The sequence below is a fragment of the Oncorhynchus tshawytscha genome, linkage group LG26 (genome assembly GCF_018296145.1).
Source record: "Oncorhynchus tshawytscha isolate Ot180627B linkage group LG26, Otsh_v2.0, whole genome shotgun sequence".
NCBI lineage: Eukaryota > Metazoa > Chordata > Actinopteri > Salmoniformes > Salmonidae > Oncorhynchus > Oncorhynchus tshawytscha.
Genome location: NC_056454.1, coordinates 12,187,809 through 12,203,689, shown reverse-complemented (window position 1 = coordinate 12,203,689; position 15,881 = coordinate 12,187,809). Strand labels below are relative to the sequence as shown.

Here is a 15,881-nt window from a genome sequence, read left to right as displayed (position 1 = left end):
AGATTAGTCATTCCATGAGCCCAGAGTATTGTTTGTTGGTGATATTCTAAAAGATGATGACAGAAATGATCCACATGCAAAGGACAGTTAAAGCATTAGGAACAACTGATAGACTGCAAGTGACAAAGACTGCAAAAGGCAACTTACCCCGTGTCACAGCGTCCAAGGCACAACCTGAGCCCGTGGCTCCTCCCCCTACAACGAGAACATCAAACTCCTGGGTGGCTCGTAAGGCCGTTAGCTGGGCTTGCCTGGACGGGAGCTCATCTTGGAAGGCCATGTTCACCTGTTCAACCGCCTCCACACGCGAGAGTCGGGCCTAGACCATCCACGCAAACAAACCAGTCATCCATTTCATTGTCATATGACTCCAGGGGACAGTGCACATTAATAAATGTGTTTCATTATTATGCACGTCTTCACATTCTTTATGATGGATTTAGGAAAAAAGAAAGCAGGCATTTTCTGTGGGGGAAAAAAACTCAGAACCTACCAAGGAATAAAAAACAATAAATCACATGCTAATTTATTACAATCTCCCTACTACCCCACCCCATTTCAAAATATTGTCCATCTAGATTAATGGCAAAATCTGCGTGCTACATGCATATATGTTAAGCTAGGATGGTAAAGTACAATAAAAGAGCATTACACCAAACAAAAATGAAGTAAAGTAGTCTATTAGGAGGGAAGGGATTAACCTGCCCAAACCATCTGCTGATAACTGGGCCTAATCTACACATAAACGTTTTAATACATCAAGAAATTGATATCCACAAGGACAAACATTACCAAGGTCACCAAAAAGTAAGCTGATTTCTGCACATACAGTATTTGACCTGGTTGACATGCAGTCTTCAAGTTTCACTGTAGCATCTCAACAACGTGAACGCTAGAGGCTCACCTGTCTTTTCCTGTATTCGGTCAGCTGTGTAAGGCCATAAAAGGCTACCAAGCCTCCACTTGCTACGGCAGCAGTTCCTTTGACTGCCTTTCGGATCGCCATGCCTCCTGTAAGACAAAAATACAACTGGAACTGAGAAAAACACATCACTAGTCATGATACTAATCTGCATTTGAAAGCAGTTGGTATTAACGTACCCCTTCATTTTTTGCTTGTTCAGTTTGCTCAAAGTTCAGGAAGTTGCTCTCAAGGGCGTTAGCGTTGTGTTGGCTAATGTAACCTGACTAACAGTGGTGGTTTGGTGTGTGACTTTTTCCTGAAACCATCAATCTCAACCAGAGCCTAGCCCAGGGATAATCAACTAGATTCAGCCACGGGCCAATTTTTTCTTGAGTGAAGGGTCAGTGGGACAGAACATAATTGCAAATATTTGGAGACTGCAAATTGACCGCAAAAGCCCAAACAGATATACAGTTGAAGTCGGAAGTTTACATACACTTATGTTGGAGTCATTAAAACTCGTTTTCAACCACTCCACAAATTTCTTGTTCACCAACTATAAATTTGGCAAGTCGGTTAGGACATCTACTTTGTGCATGACAAGTAATTTTTCCAACAATTGTTTACAGACAGATTATTTCACTTATAATTCACAGTATCACAATTCCAGTGGGTCAGAAGTTGACATACACTAAGTTGACTGTGCCTTTAAATAGCTTGGAAAATTCCAGAAAATTATGTCATGCCTTTAGAAGCTTCTGATCATTTGAGTCAATTGGAGGTGCACCTGTGGATGTATTTCAAGGCCTATCTTCAAACTCAGTGCCTCTTTGCTTGACATAATGGGAAAATCAAAAGAAATTAGCCAAGACCTCAGAAAAAAAATTGTAGACCTCCACAAGTCCGGTTCATCCTTGGGAGCAATTTCCAAATGCCTGAAGGTACCAAGTTCATCTGTACAAACAATAGTACGCAAGTATAAACACCATGGGACCAGGCAGCCGTCCTACCGCTCAGGAAGGAGACGCGTTCCGACTCCTAGAAATGAATGTACATTGGTGCGAAATGTGCAAATCAATCCCAGAACAACAGCAAAGGACCTTGTGAAGATGCTGGAGGAAACAGGTACAAAAGTATCTATATCCACAGTAAAACTAGTCCTATATCAACATAACCTGAAAGGCCGCTCAGCAAGGAAGAAGCCACTGATCCAAAACTGCCATAAAAAAGCCAGACAAGGTTTGCAACTGCACATGGGGACAAAGATAGTACTTTTTGGAGAAATGTCCTCTGGTCTGATGAAACAAAAATAGAACTGTTTGGCCATAATGACCCTCGTTATGTCTGGAGGAAAAATGGGGAGGCTTGCAAGCGGAAGAACACCATCCCAACCGTGAAGCACGGGGGAGGCAGCATCATGTTGTGGGGGTGCTTAGCTGCAAGAGGGACTGGTGCACTTCACAAAATAGATGACATCACGAGGAGGGACAATTATGTGGATATATTGAAGCAACATATCAATACATCAGTTAGGAAGTTAACTATTGGTCGCAAATGGGTCTTCCAAATGGACAATGATCCCAAGCATACTTCCAAAGTTGTGGCAAAATGGCTTAAGGACAACAAAGTCAAGGTATTTGAGTGGCCATCACAAAGCCCTGACCTCAATCCTATAGAACATTTGTGGGCAGAACTGAAAAAGCATGTATGAGCAAGGAGGCCTACAAACCTGACTCAGTGACACCAGCTCTGTCTAGAAGAATGGGCCAAAATTCACCCAACTTATTGTGGGAAACTTGTGGAAGGCTACCTGAAACAATTGACCTAAGTTAAACCATTTAAAGGCAATGCTACACTCAATTAGTATTTGGTATGTAAACTTCTGACCCACTGGGATGTGATGAAAGAAATAAAAGCTGAAATAAATCATTCTCTCTACTATTATTCTGACATTTCACATTATTAAAATAAAGTGGTGATCCTAACTGACCTAAAACAGGGAATTTTTACTTGGAATAAATGTCAGGAATTGTGAAAAACTGAGTTTAAATGTATTTGGCTAAGGTGTATGTAAACTTCCAACTTCAACTGTATTTGAGTAAAACATAATACTTTCAAACCTTGCTTACATTTCTGTATGATCACATACACTGAGTGTACAAAACATTAGGAACACCTGCTCTTTCCGTGACATAGACTGACCAGGTGAATACAGGATGAAAGCTATGATCCCTTGATCATGTCACTTGTTAAATCCACTTCAATCGGTGTAGATGAAGGGGAGGAGACTGTTTAAAGAAGGATTTTTAAGCCTTGAGACAATTGGATAATATCTGTGCCATTCAGAGGGTAAATGGGCAAGACAAAAGCATTAAGTACCTTTGAACGGGGTATGGTAATAGGTGCCAGGAGCACCGGTTTGTGTCAAGATCTGCAACGCTGCTGGGTTTTTCATGTTCAACAGTTTCCCGTGTGTTTCAAGAATGGTCCACCACCCAAAGGACATCCAGCCAACTAGACACAACTGTGGGAAATAATGGCCAGCATCCCTGTGGAACGCTTTTAACACCTTGTAGAGTCCATTGTTTTGTATACTCAGTGTATATCTAAATTATGCGTGGGAATACTTTGGAACATATTTTTTAAATAACTTGGAGCTGATTTGCTTGTGTTTTTAAGGTATTTTATGTCCAAAAATAAAAAATATATTATTGTATTTTGCTCAGGAAACTTGGGTGGCCAAGTACAGTTGGGGAAACCTGGCCTAGCCTATTCAACTGTTGCCAGGATAGCCACATCACCAGCACCACAAGTTGGAGCACAGGCACAAGGCGAGAAAATACTGCCATCCAACTGCTTAAGGAGAAAGCCATGCAGTTTATACAAAACTTGAGCCAATTCCCTCATCCATTCCAGGAGACTTTAGAAGGACTGAAATGGAATCACAGCAAATTATGAAGCAAAGATGGAATAACAGTAAACAGTGGCAAGTGGCTCAGTCAGAGACAATGTTGCCTCATGGTTTCCTCTATTTCTGGTTCAAATATGGATCAATTAGAATGAGTTCATTGAATAATAGAAAGGTGATTTAAGACGGAGTAAGACAACATCTCATCTAACAAAAACCTATTTGAAATACAAGTAGATAAACTGGCCTAAAACATGCTAGACCTAAATTCATACAAAGCGTAACAATGAGATTTAGGCTAGGCCTAACTTTGCCTGTTTGGATCCCCTTGTCTTCCACGATGATTAGGCAAGCTAGATTAATCATCAAAACAAGCTTGGTTTCCCTGATTTTCACTCGAGCACAATCCAACAGGCAATTGATTGTGGCATCAAGGCCACCTGCAGCTTCAAAATACATTTTGAGAAAGAAAGAAAAGGGGGGGGGGACACCCCAACTAGGAAATATTGGCCCACGACATGAATATGCAGGCACTCAATACCAGCAGTGTCATTACTAATGTTGCTGCCAATTACAGAGCATGTCATGACACTGTGATTCATGAATATTCATCACTGACTGATATAAAGGCAGTACTATGCAAAGGCCTCTATCCCCATTTTACTGTCGCAATGTGAATGGTGAACGGGTACCTCCATCATACCATGGCGGCGTCTTCCAGCTGCAAGACAAGCTGTTCCATAAGGCATTGCTAGTTAACAGTATGTTATATAAAGGTGTATTAAAGTGATGAAGTGCTCCCTGGCTCTAAAGAGTAGGCATTAAAGCATATTAAGTAGACATTTAAGCTTGTAAAATGGGAATGTAGAAATGGAAAAAAGACATAGGGCAATGGAATGCCTTCAGGGTGAGACTGCTGGGAAAGTTGAGATTCCATCCAGTCAATGTCATGAGGTTGGTCAGTTCTATCAACAAATAAATCAAATAGCCTACTGTGGCAACTTGTTATCCCCTGAGGTACTAAACTAGCCTAAATCCATGTATCAGTATGCAACCAAATCCGTTATCCTAGTTAACAATGAGTGACCTGAAACATTGCATCGTAGTAACAAAGACAGATACTGGGTAATACTGCCAGTGATTGTTATTACATCAATAGGTTACCTGGGTCAATCCACAAAAAGAGTGCCTTTTGCATTCCTGTAGAAATGGTGCACCAATATTGAATTTATACGTATGTTATATTAAATGAAGTGCCCTTTAATATAGAATAAAGATTTGCTAAAGTGCCAAATTCAGCATTTTGACATGCAAGTTATTTTGTTGTTTTGACAGCATTATTTTGTTGTTTTGACATGCGCCCCCAAGTTATTTTGTTGTTTTGACATGCGCCCCCAAGTTATTTTGTTGTTTTGACATGCGCCCCCCAAGTTATTTTGTTGTTTTGACATGCGCCCCCCAAGTTATTTTGTTGTTTTGACATGCGCCCCCAAGTTATTTTGTTGTTTTGACATGCGCCCCCAAGTTATTTTGTTGTTTTGACATGCGCCCCCCCAAGTTATTTTGTTGTTTTGACATGCGCCCCCCCCCCCCAAGTTATTTTGTTGTTTTGACATGCGCCCCCCCCAAGTTATTTTGTTGTTTTGACATGCGCCCCCAAGTTATTTTGTTGTTTTGACAAAGTCCTTTTTGATGATAATTATTTGTTTAAATGTGATTAGTGATTCATTTTCATATGTCGCTTATTTTGAGGTCAACCCTGTTACGTGAACAGAACTCTCGTTTTAAAATGGAGAAACTATTCCTCTTTAAATATTTTTTTCAAAAGAAAGCCTGAACAAAGTAGGAGAACTGGTTCTACTCTTTTTGGCAATTTTCTGGTGCTTTGTGGTGGAAAATTGAGTGGGTTGAGCTTAACCCATCAACCCTGTTACCCATAGATAGGGCTACAGGCTAGAAATGTTTTAACGTTAAACATTTTGGGGGGTGAAGTTTGCATTAAATTGCCCCTCCCTGTTGCACACAACAAGCTTCCATTCCCCCTGTTATGGTCAAACACTTAAAGAGAGACTGAATGCACCGATTCCGCATGTTTCTCTGTTGCTCATTAAGAAAAAAACTGATTTCAGTCTTGGTGGTGTGGTTCGATGTGGCAGTTACTGATGTTTGTCCCCCATGAGACACCATAGGGAAAAAGGCAGTATTACTTCCTCAAAATAGTCCTAATGATTCTAAGATAACTCAAGAAATGTGTAATTAATGTTTACATTTTTAAAGAGGTTGTAGAAGCGCAATTTTACATCTAGCTTAAGGTGTTCGTAAAAAAAATGCAACTTGTTTTACTTTATTTAAACAAAGTCAGATCCACTGTGCTGATGGGCTGGTGTGTCCCGTTATCTGTGTGTTCTGTGGTAGGATTGGATAGAGGCAATCACCGCAGCTGTTTATCCTGTTTTAGTGGGTACTGGGCAAGTGAGCATTGTCGAAATCAAAATCCAACCCTCAAGTAAGTCATGATGAAGTCACCTACAAAACTTTGGACGAGACTGACTTTATGAACAACATTATCCTATCCTAACATTATCCTACATTATCATATTTACAATTTGTGGTCCATTTTGACAGTAAAATAAACACTTTCTATCAGATAAGTTGTTTATTGTCTTCAGTTTGCTTTAATAGGCATTTGCTAGTCTATTTTTATTTAACCCCTTGGGATGGGAAATGTGTTTTTTTATTAAGTGGAACTTGCTCTTTATGACTGAATGTTACAATTAGGTGAAATCAAACCAAGTTACAATTCTCAAATGTAAATGACCCACCTACTCATGAGTTGCATGAGCAAGTTGCAACTTGTGTACTGTAGCCAAAAACAACCTGACCTGTGTATCATTCTGTGTGGACTGGACATCCATGCATTTTCATACTAGCTAGTAAATGTAGGCCTGCTACTGAGAAGCAATCATTATCATCATGATCAATTTACCTAGCTTTGGTCCACGAATAGTGGCTGGTTAATTAGGCTACTAGCTAGCTAGCCATAATAAACAAATGGTTTATTTAGGTAGCTATTATTTAACACTGACATGGTTGTTATGACAGGGCAGGGCAGTTGCTGTATCTAGGCTACTTGAGTAGTATTTCTACTCTACTGAATGCAGTCTCCTTAGCTAACGTTAGATCGAGCTAAGTGCCATGACATCTTGACCGACATAAGTCGTCACCTCGTAGCCTAAATGTTACTTAGCTGAGCTGGCTACGGTAGCCAGAGTTAGCTAGAGAAAACCACAGGCTCAGAATGCATGCAAAATAAGATGGCTCTGAATATCTGGGTGCATTCTGACATGCATGCCGGGGACTTACAGTTCTTCCGATGTCTCTGGCAGCTATCAACCTGCACAGACCCCCGGATCAATGACTGCAGAGCGTGAAAACAACAACTTGACAGTCAGGTAGGCGTCTGGTTGCTAGCAACAACCTCTTGGCAGTCGAACCAGGAAGTAGATTAATATGATGAACAGCACAGTAAACCAATCAAAATAGAGATAAGAGAGACTTGTCCAATCATGATCAAGCCTATTTTATCTTGGAGCTAAACTGCGCAACCCTTGCCTGTGATCTATTTGTGGCAGAGGCCGGTTTAGCAGATGCTGACCTTGTCAGGGCTAGAATGCCCTGTCCATAACAATGATGCATATAAACCCTGTATAGATAATGCTATGTTTTGGCCATGGAGCAGATTTGAAGCCTCTGGTCGGCCATATTGGCACTCCTCAGAAAAGCAGTCCTCATAGGAATGAATGGAATTCTACATCATTTCATTTGAATGTTTCAAGGACAAAATTACATGTATTTAAGTGTGTTTGTTGTTGTAGTGGGTTAAGGTACATATAATTAGAATTCAAGCAAAAATGTTTGTATATATTTTTTTCATTATTTATTTTCGTGTTTAATTTAAAAGTTTGCATTAAAGTGTCTGTAATAGAATAAAGGTGACAAAAACAAATGTACACGTTAGTAAATACATTTATATCATTTCTAAATATTTTATACAAAGGTGGGGGAATGACAAGATGGTGGCACAGTGGCTTCAAAACAGCGCCCCCTGTAAGTCCTCTAGTGTATATATAAACTATTGGTCCATAAGCATTCATGATGGTTCTTGGACAGCACTTATTTCAGCACCTTGGACAGATCACTTTTTTTTACTGTCTATGACAACACATCTTTTTCAGCACCATGGACAGTAAAAATGTTTTTATAGTCAGTCCATGGACAGAACATATGCACGCACACGCCCACACATGTACGCACACACACACACGCCCACAAACACACGCACACAAACACACTGCACAATTATCATCTAAAGAGTCCTAATATCCTGCCAGGCCAATAAAATACAGAGTGCATTACACACACGCACGGAAACACACACACACACACACACACACACATTTGACCTTGATTAGCAATGTCATTTTGAATTCCATCTACCACATATACAAATATTTTTGGGGAAATATCTTTGCTCTGATTTGATTATACATTATTAGCTCCCCACGTCCAAATGATTGTAAATTTATTGTGCATATAAATGAGGTGCTTTGTTATTCCACAGTAAAAGGGGCAATTAAACTGCTAATTGTATTTCCATTCTAAACTTTAATTGGTAAATGGATAACAGTAGATTAAGGAATAGCAGTAGGCTCAGACTTTCAGGATAAAGTTGTTGGACTTTATTACTCATCCTTGTTAGGCCAATAAAACGTGATTGTTGTTATATGCTAATTAACTAAGTTGCCTTTGGTAAACGAGTCAAATGAGTCCTTGATGTAAAAAAAATGACAATGCATATGGGAGTATCTGTATGTATAGGCAAAACCTGAAATGCTCCCATTTTGTATGGTCACTAGTGGACCTATAGGATGCCAAGCCTATGACAATTTGAGAAACTTTGCAATTGACTCACCATACAAGAACACCTGTAATTCACAGTAACTGATGCGCCTTAGCTCAACAACAAAGATTGGAGGTATTTTTTAAATTCTGTTTTGAACACACACTTATGGCCGTCTACTTTTTCAGAGGGTAGATTGACTGAGAGGTAGAGACCATCCAGTTTTGCCAAGCACTTAATGCAAATGCAACACTGTTTCAAAACCATTGATCTGATGAACCTAGTCTCATTCAGGATCTAGGCCTAGGCTAACAACTCCTCAAATTCCACTGAGCAAGTATAGCGAAGTCTGCATTTACAAAACACTAGATTTTCCATGTCTGTATGGGAGATTGTTATACGCTCCTGAAGTGTTATGCTGTAGCATTAGTTCATTCAAATCAGAGATAAATATGGATTGGATGATCTATGGATGATGAACAATAGTGTCCTCTAGAGGTGAGTGCAACCATGAAGTGTTGTTAGGGTTCTCTCCCCAACGTCCACTATGTTATGACTACATGGGACAGAGCTCACTGATCATGGACTATGTGTGTTCATAATTCCACGGAAATATGGCCTTAAGTGATCAAATAGGCAAGTATTAGACCATTGAATTGTTGGCTTCGGCCAAATCATTTGTCTTCCAATGCTGCATAAATTTGTCCCAGGATATTCACACCCAATCATTAGCCTCTGTGGCAGATCCATGCTTTTAAAATAAACAGTCTTGGGAAAAAAGTGAGTAAGCCTATAATGGATACACGTGCAGGTGTAAGCTAAAGACCAGTAATATTGTTACAATACAATAACAATACTGCCAGGACTATTTCTGGAGGTCTGTTGACTGCGTCAAAGCCTGCGTTGTCTGCGTCACTCTCCATTCTGTGCTCTCACTATCGCGTTTCCCTTCCTCGATCAAATTGGCTCAGCCAGAAGAACTGACTCTACACACTAAATAATGAGCCCTGCCCACCCCATAGTCTGCTCAAGAGCAGCAGAGAACACGACTGACGGCATGTGAAACAACTAGGCCACACGCCCACGCGATTATGAGGTCTAAATTTGGAGTCCAATTGAAATCTACTAGTTGATATTAAAGATAGACAGGGATAATATTGACCCACCGTCCATTATTTAACCAAACAAAGTTGTGAACCACTCTTGATTATGACATGCATGGATAAACAAATCACAGCCAATGAAACATTATTGAATGTTGAGCAAATATTCCACTCGTCAAAAACGGCCTATATTATAGACTACTGTGCTTAAGACTGACACATACTCACACATTGCAACAGAGCTTTACCTGTCAAAATCGTGTAAACCTATGTGGCCTGCTGTGCGTCTTTCCTAGGCTATTTGAACACCTTGCTGCTGCTGCTTTGAAACACGTAAGATGAGACACCTGGTAGAGGCTGAGAATGACGCTCAGTCTAAACACAATTGCACAGTTAAGCTTTACTTGAATATAAATATTCAAATGTTTAAATAACGCGGTTTCCCCGTATAAATAAGGTTTTCCAATACTTTTTATGGTTATAATCAATAAAAGAGAGTAGTCCCAGGTACACATGTACACAGACTATGCAACGGACTCATCATGTTGGCTGGACCATGTTCCAAAAGGGATTGGTGCATGTCACTGGCGACGCAGATGACGTTGATATTTGAAACACGTGGGCTGTGGTGCGGAGAGCTCACATAAACAAAGGCACATTGGCAGACCCGGTAGTCGAAGGTTGTATCGCGCGCAGTGCTCTGAGGAAGTCATACAGATTGCTTGGTTGGTATTGTAGGCTGTACTGTCGCTCACGCTTTGGAGCTTTTTACAGAATTGAAAAGCACTATCTACATGCTTTATGCATGGATTGACAACCACGATTCTGACGTGAAAGAAGGTAGGTTGATTTATTTGAATAAGTGGTATGTTTTTTTTTAATAAGCGTTATGTGTTGTGACATCTTACTTCTTTTTAAAAATTGACTGGGAGTCATCAAATCAGTTTTACTGTAACAGTTTATTTCTCACGTAATTGTGTCATGTTGAGAATTGTTACTTTGCACATTGGGAGTGGTACTTACGGGTTGAGAATTGTTACATTTTACAATGAATGTGCAACATTACTTTGGAAAGGAGACGTGGAGAAAGTCATCGACGTCAATGCCGTGGAGGGTGGATGTTCAGCGACATTTAAACTTCTAATTTCTTCATTCAAAATGTCATGCGTGTGTATAGACTATAACAGGCAACTACGAAGCAGCGTGTGATTTTAAAGCTCATCCATATGGTCTTATAATTGACCTTTTGTCATTTAGGCTATATTGTAGGGCAGGCTGTGAGGCAAATATAAGTAAAAGCAATAGTGAAAGTGTCGGAAAATTGTGCTTATTAATTGCCTAACTTGTTTCTCGTGAATTGTTGGAGCATTGACTTATCTGATGGCATTGCGTTTTCTAGATGAATATAAGTTAAATGTATCTATTTCATTAGGGGACGATTCCAGAAAAGAGACACTTTCTTGAATCCTGACCCCATACTCCTCCAGACAACATTATCAATTTCAAGTGTCACCGAAAAACAGTCCCAAGACTAAAGGTAGGAAAGCTTATTATACAGTCTATAATAAAAAATAAAAAAAAGATTATGAATAAATCTCATGAAGTTCACTGTTCCCGATTGCCCGTTTAAAACATGCGACTAAATAAGTTATCTGAACATCAGATCCGGATCAGAATTTTTTATAATACTTGTTATTTTGTAGATTATATGGAATGTCTATACTTTGTAGCTTGCAAATGGGTTTGAACATGAACATGTTGCCACTTTCGTTTTCAGCCATGCCCTGCGTTCAGGCTCAGTATGGGTCATCACCGCAAGGAGCCAGTCCCGCTTCTCAGAGCTACAGCTACCACACCGCTGGAGAATACAGCTGCGACTTCTTAACACCTGAGTTTGTTAAGTTTAGTATGGACCTGACCAACACTGAGATCACAGCTACTACTTCTCTCCCTAGTTTCAGCACGTTCATGGACAACTATAGCACCAGTTACGACGTTAAACCGCCCTGTCTATATCAAATGCCGCATTCTGGAGAGCAGTCCTCCATCAAAGTCGAGGACGTCCAGATGCACAGCTATCATCAGCAGAGCCATTTGCCAGCTCAGTCGGAAGAGATGATGGCCCACTCCGGCTCTATGTACTTCAAACCCTCCTCGCCTCATGCCCCAACCACACCAAACTTCCAGGTTCAGCCCAATCACATGTGGGAGGACCCTGGGTCCCTCCACAGTTTCCACCAGAACTATGTGGCAGCGACCTCTCATATGATAGAGCAGCGCAAAAACCCGGTGTCAAGGCTGTCACTATTCTCCTTCAAACAGTCCCCTCCTGGTACCCCTGTGTCGAGTTGCCAGATGCGATTCGATGGCCCACTACATGTCTCCATGAACCACGACAACCCAGGAGCACACCGAGGCTTAGACAGCCAGAGCTTCGCGGTACCCAGTGCTCTAAGGAAACAGGCCGGGTTAGCCTTTCCTCACTCCCTTCAGCTCGGCCATGGACACCAGTTGATGGACAGCCAAGTTCATTCGCCCCCGTCGCGAGGGTCACCATCAAACGAGGGTCTGTGCGCAGTGTGTGGGGACAACGCCGCTTGCCAACATTATGGAGTGAGAACCTGCGAGGGTTGCAAAGGATTTTTTAAGGTGGGCGTTCGCTGATTGTGAATTATGTAGCTTAATTCAATTATTACAATTATTCATTGTATTATCAGTCCTGTTAATTTTAGCATTGTTATTTTCATAATCCCCTTGTTATTAGTGGTGGGACTAAGCCTAGTAAACAATTATGACAACTGTAATAACTTGTGGATATCACTTTCATCACGTCATTAAAAACTGTCAGTGTTGTGAGGTCTTTTGTGCAATATTCCCCATGGTAAAATTGAATGGTCACTTTATTTCCAACCCCCAATTAAATAGCCTAATCTTACGTATTTAATTAGAGGTCGTCTCAGAGGGCCGTAAAAATATGAATGCCCACGGATTTTTGTTTTTACTGAATGTCTTCCTCTCCGGTTCCTCACATATATAATAGCCCAAAACGGGAAGGATGGATGTTCTGTTACAATATCAATTATCCCCCACAGCGCAGCTGAATGTATGCCAACTGTGTATTCATTTTACATGTGCTGATGTCCATGCTTAAAACCCTGTTGTATTTTTCTTTGCAGCGCACTGTTCAGAAAAATGCTAAATATGTGTGTTTAGCGAACAAAAATTGTCCTGTCGATAAACGCCGAAGAAACCGTTGCCAGTACTGCCGTTTCCAGAAGTGCATGGTTGTCGGAATGGTCAAAGAGGGTAAGAACATATTGTGGTCACTTTGATTGTTTGTGTCCGTGCATGGCCATAAAACACCTGCGGTCCTGCGCGTAAAGTTTGCGTGTAAAGCAAGTTTAACCTTTTACGCACAACAATCAAAGTTAAATACAAGTCTATATTTTCTCTTGTCTTCCTCTCAACACAGTTGTCCGGACTGCTAATCTAAAAGGTCGAAGAGGCCGTCTTCCCTCCAAACCTAAAAGTCCCCAAGACCCCTCACCACCCTCGCCACCTGTCAGTCTCATAAGTGCCCTTGTTAGGGCTCATGTCGATTCCAACCCGTCCATGTCTGGCTTGGACTACTCAAGAGTGAGTTTACCATTTAATTCCCTTTAACAAATTGTGTATGAACATAAACACCGTGCTGCTAATGTATAATATTATTAGAGTAAAAATACAGCGTTTGTACAAAGCAGTGCATGTCTGGATGTATTTGATCGTGTTTGGATGTGCATTTGCCACACAATGTATCGACTTCAAATGTTTTGTGCAAGACAGGTCTGCATTCTAAACTTTGTCAGTCTTTTAAGGTGGCATATTTTACTTAAGTAAATTACTTTGAAACGGAGAACTCAATAAAAAGAAGACATTAATGTAATAGTAAAAAAAGCACTCCCCTCCTAGAAATAGGCTTTGCAATTTCACGGGTAATATATTTTAAAGGACCTCATTAAGCCCTGTTGAAATTAAATTCCAGTTTCAGGCTAACCCTGACTACCAAATGAGTGGAGACGACACCCAGCACATCCAGCAGTTCTATGATCTCCTGACGGGTTCCATGGAGATTATCCGAGGTTGGGCGGAGAAGATCCCTGGGTTTTCTGATCTTCCGAAGCAGGATCAAGATCTCCTTTTCGAATCAGCCTTCCTGGAACTTTTTGTTCTGCGGCTGGCATACAGGTAAGCCTCTTCTTAATTATGAAATAACCTCGACTATAATAAAGATCAGCCCCCTTCAAGCTCCGCTGCTTTGGCTTTTATTAGCTATCCAATAATTAGGAGCCTCTTAAATCCCTATTTATTGCTCAAGGTAATTAATGACACTTTGTTATTAATTGCAGGTCCAACCCAGTGGAAGGCAAACTCATTTTTTGCAATGGGGTGGTCTTACACAGGCTGCAGTGTGTCCGAGGATTTGGGGAATGGATAGACTCGATTGTGGAGTTTTCCTCTAACCTGCAGAGCATGAACATCGACATATCAGCATTCTCCTGCATCGCCGCACTTGCCATGGTAACAGGTGCGCAAATAGGATATACTTGAATTTAATCACTCTCCCAAATGTTACACTGTTTAAATGCATTTCTTATATTCACGTTTTGGTAATTATGTTTTATTATTTTCACATTACAGAGAGGCATGGGCTTAAGGAACCCAAAAGGGTTGAAGAACTTCAAAACAAGATAGTGAACTGCCTTAAAGACCAAGTGACATTCAATGGCGGAGGTTTGAATCGTCCGAACTACTTGTCAAAACTTTTGGGAAAGCTCCCTGAACTTCGCACCCTATGTACACAAGGTCTGCAACGTATCTTCTACTTAAAACTCGAAGACTTGGTTCCTCCGCCAGCAATAATTGACAAACTTTTCCTCGACACTCTACCTTTTTAAACAGACGTTAAAACGGACTTTTGACGAGACCTCAAAGAACTTCCACAGACTCTGTTTGAGTCAGCCTAACAGATTTGAAAGATTTTATCTCTGAATATTTGCAAGCTCCATATTACAATCAAGGATCCACGAAATTGATATAAAGAAGAGTGAGAAAATAGGGTTCAGAAAACTACTGATCTTCGATTTTTTTTAATGTAATTGCCAGAAATGTTGTGAGTAGCCCATGATCGACCCCACACCGGGGAAAGTCTCCAAGGCTTCTCTTGACTTAATGTGGATAATTCTCGACCAAGTGAAACACTTTCTTGCAATTCTTATTCCTTATTGTTGACTAACCATCTGCTCCATTGATAACGCATACTGAGATGTAATATATTCCATTTATATATACACATATATGATAGATTATGTGATGCGTCCAAAGCATCAATTTATAACACTTGTAAAAAGTTTGTTAATGACAAAATTTCATTTGACTTTTATGACTTGTGCCTATATGTGTTTCTGTCAGGATCCCAGAGGTGCGAAAGTATTTCGAAAAGACAACGCATGTTGTAGGTTTTTATAGGCACTGGCTGTCGAGGAGACATGTCTATATTATACATTATATACTGGACACTATGTAGTCTGCTAGATTTTATAAAGATTCGTAGTACTGGCACACCTTTTATGTATGACGCATATGTGAAAAGTATCTCCATCTGTATAGATAAAGAGGGATCCATGGTGTTTGTAAAACTGTCAGACATTCCTTGTTTGTATGTGTTGTAAGTATTGTTGCTGTTAAATATAAACGTTTATATATTTATTATTTGATTGCCAAAAGCGACGTTAAGCATGGAGCATTTTTAAATGATTTCAAACCTTCATAATTCATGCTGAGCACGTTGTCTATGTTTTATGTCTTATAGACGTTTAGATTGTTATACTTTTACACATTTGAAAATGAACAATTCGTCCTATATAAAATATAATTAAGTGTGCGGTACGTCCTTTGCCTTCATGGTGTATTTGAGTAGGCTATTGCAATGCATTCGGTGCCGGATTCCAAACGTTTAGAGAGAAAGAGATATTTAATGTTTACAAATAAAACTTTGAAATCATTTTTCTTCCGAAACAATTTATC

The 15,881-nt window shown here is 40.2% G+C and overlaps 2 protein-coding genes across 2 annotated transcripts in view; one reads left to right on the top strand and one right to left on the bottom strand.

Moving 5' to 3' along the window:
• Positions 1-7,310, bottom strand: part of LOC112225171 (glycerol-3-phosphate dehydrogenase, mitochondrial) — a 38,436-nt gene extending 31,126 nt beyond the window's left edge. Inside the window, exons 1-3 of the mRNA XM_024388854.2 lie at positions 7,176-7,310; positions 905-1,011; positions 148-319 (exon numbers count right to left, since the gene is read on the bottom strand). Coding sequence (XP_024244622.2) covers positions 148-319; positions 905-1,006 — 274 coding nt within the window. The 5' untranslated portion in view covers positions 1,007-1,011; positions 7,176-7,310. The remainder of the gene's footprint in view (positions 1-147; positions 320-904; positions 1,012-7,175) is intronic.
• A 3,191-nt stretch (positions 7,311-10,501) lies between these two features.
• Positions 10,502-15,566, top strand: LOC112225170 (nuclear receptor subfamily 4 group A member 2). The gene is made up of 8 exons (XM_024388853.1): positions 10,502-10,655; positions 11,248-11,352; positions 11,593-12,464; positions 12,992-13,121; positions 13,288-13,451; positions 13,840-14,042; positions 14,204-14,382; positions 14,496-15,566. The coding sequence occupies exons 3-8, from the start codon at positions 11,595-11,597 to the stop codon at positions 14,750-14,752; spliced, it is 1,803 nt and encodes a 600-aa protein (XP_024244621.1). The 5' UTR covers positions 10,502-10,655; positions 11,248-11,352; positions 11,593-11,594; the 3' UTR covers positions 14,753-15,566.
• The last annotated feature ends 315 nt before the right edge of the window (positions 15,567-15,881 follow it).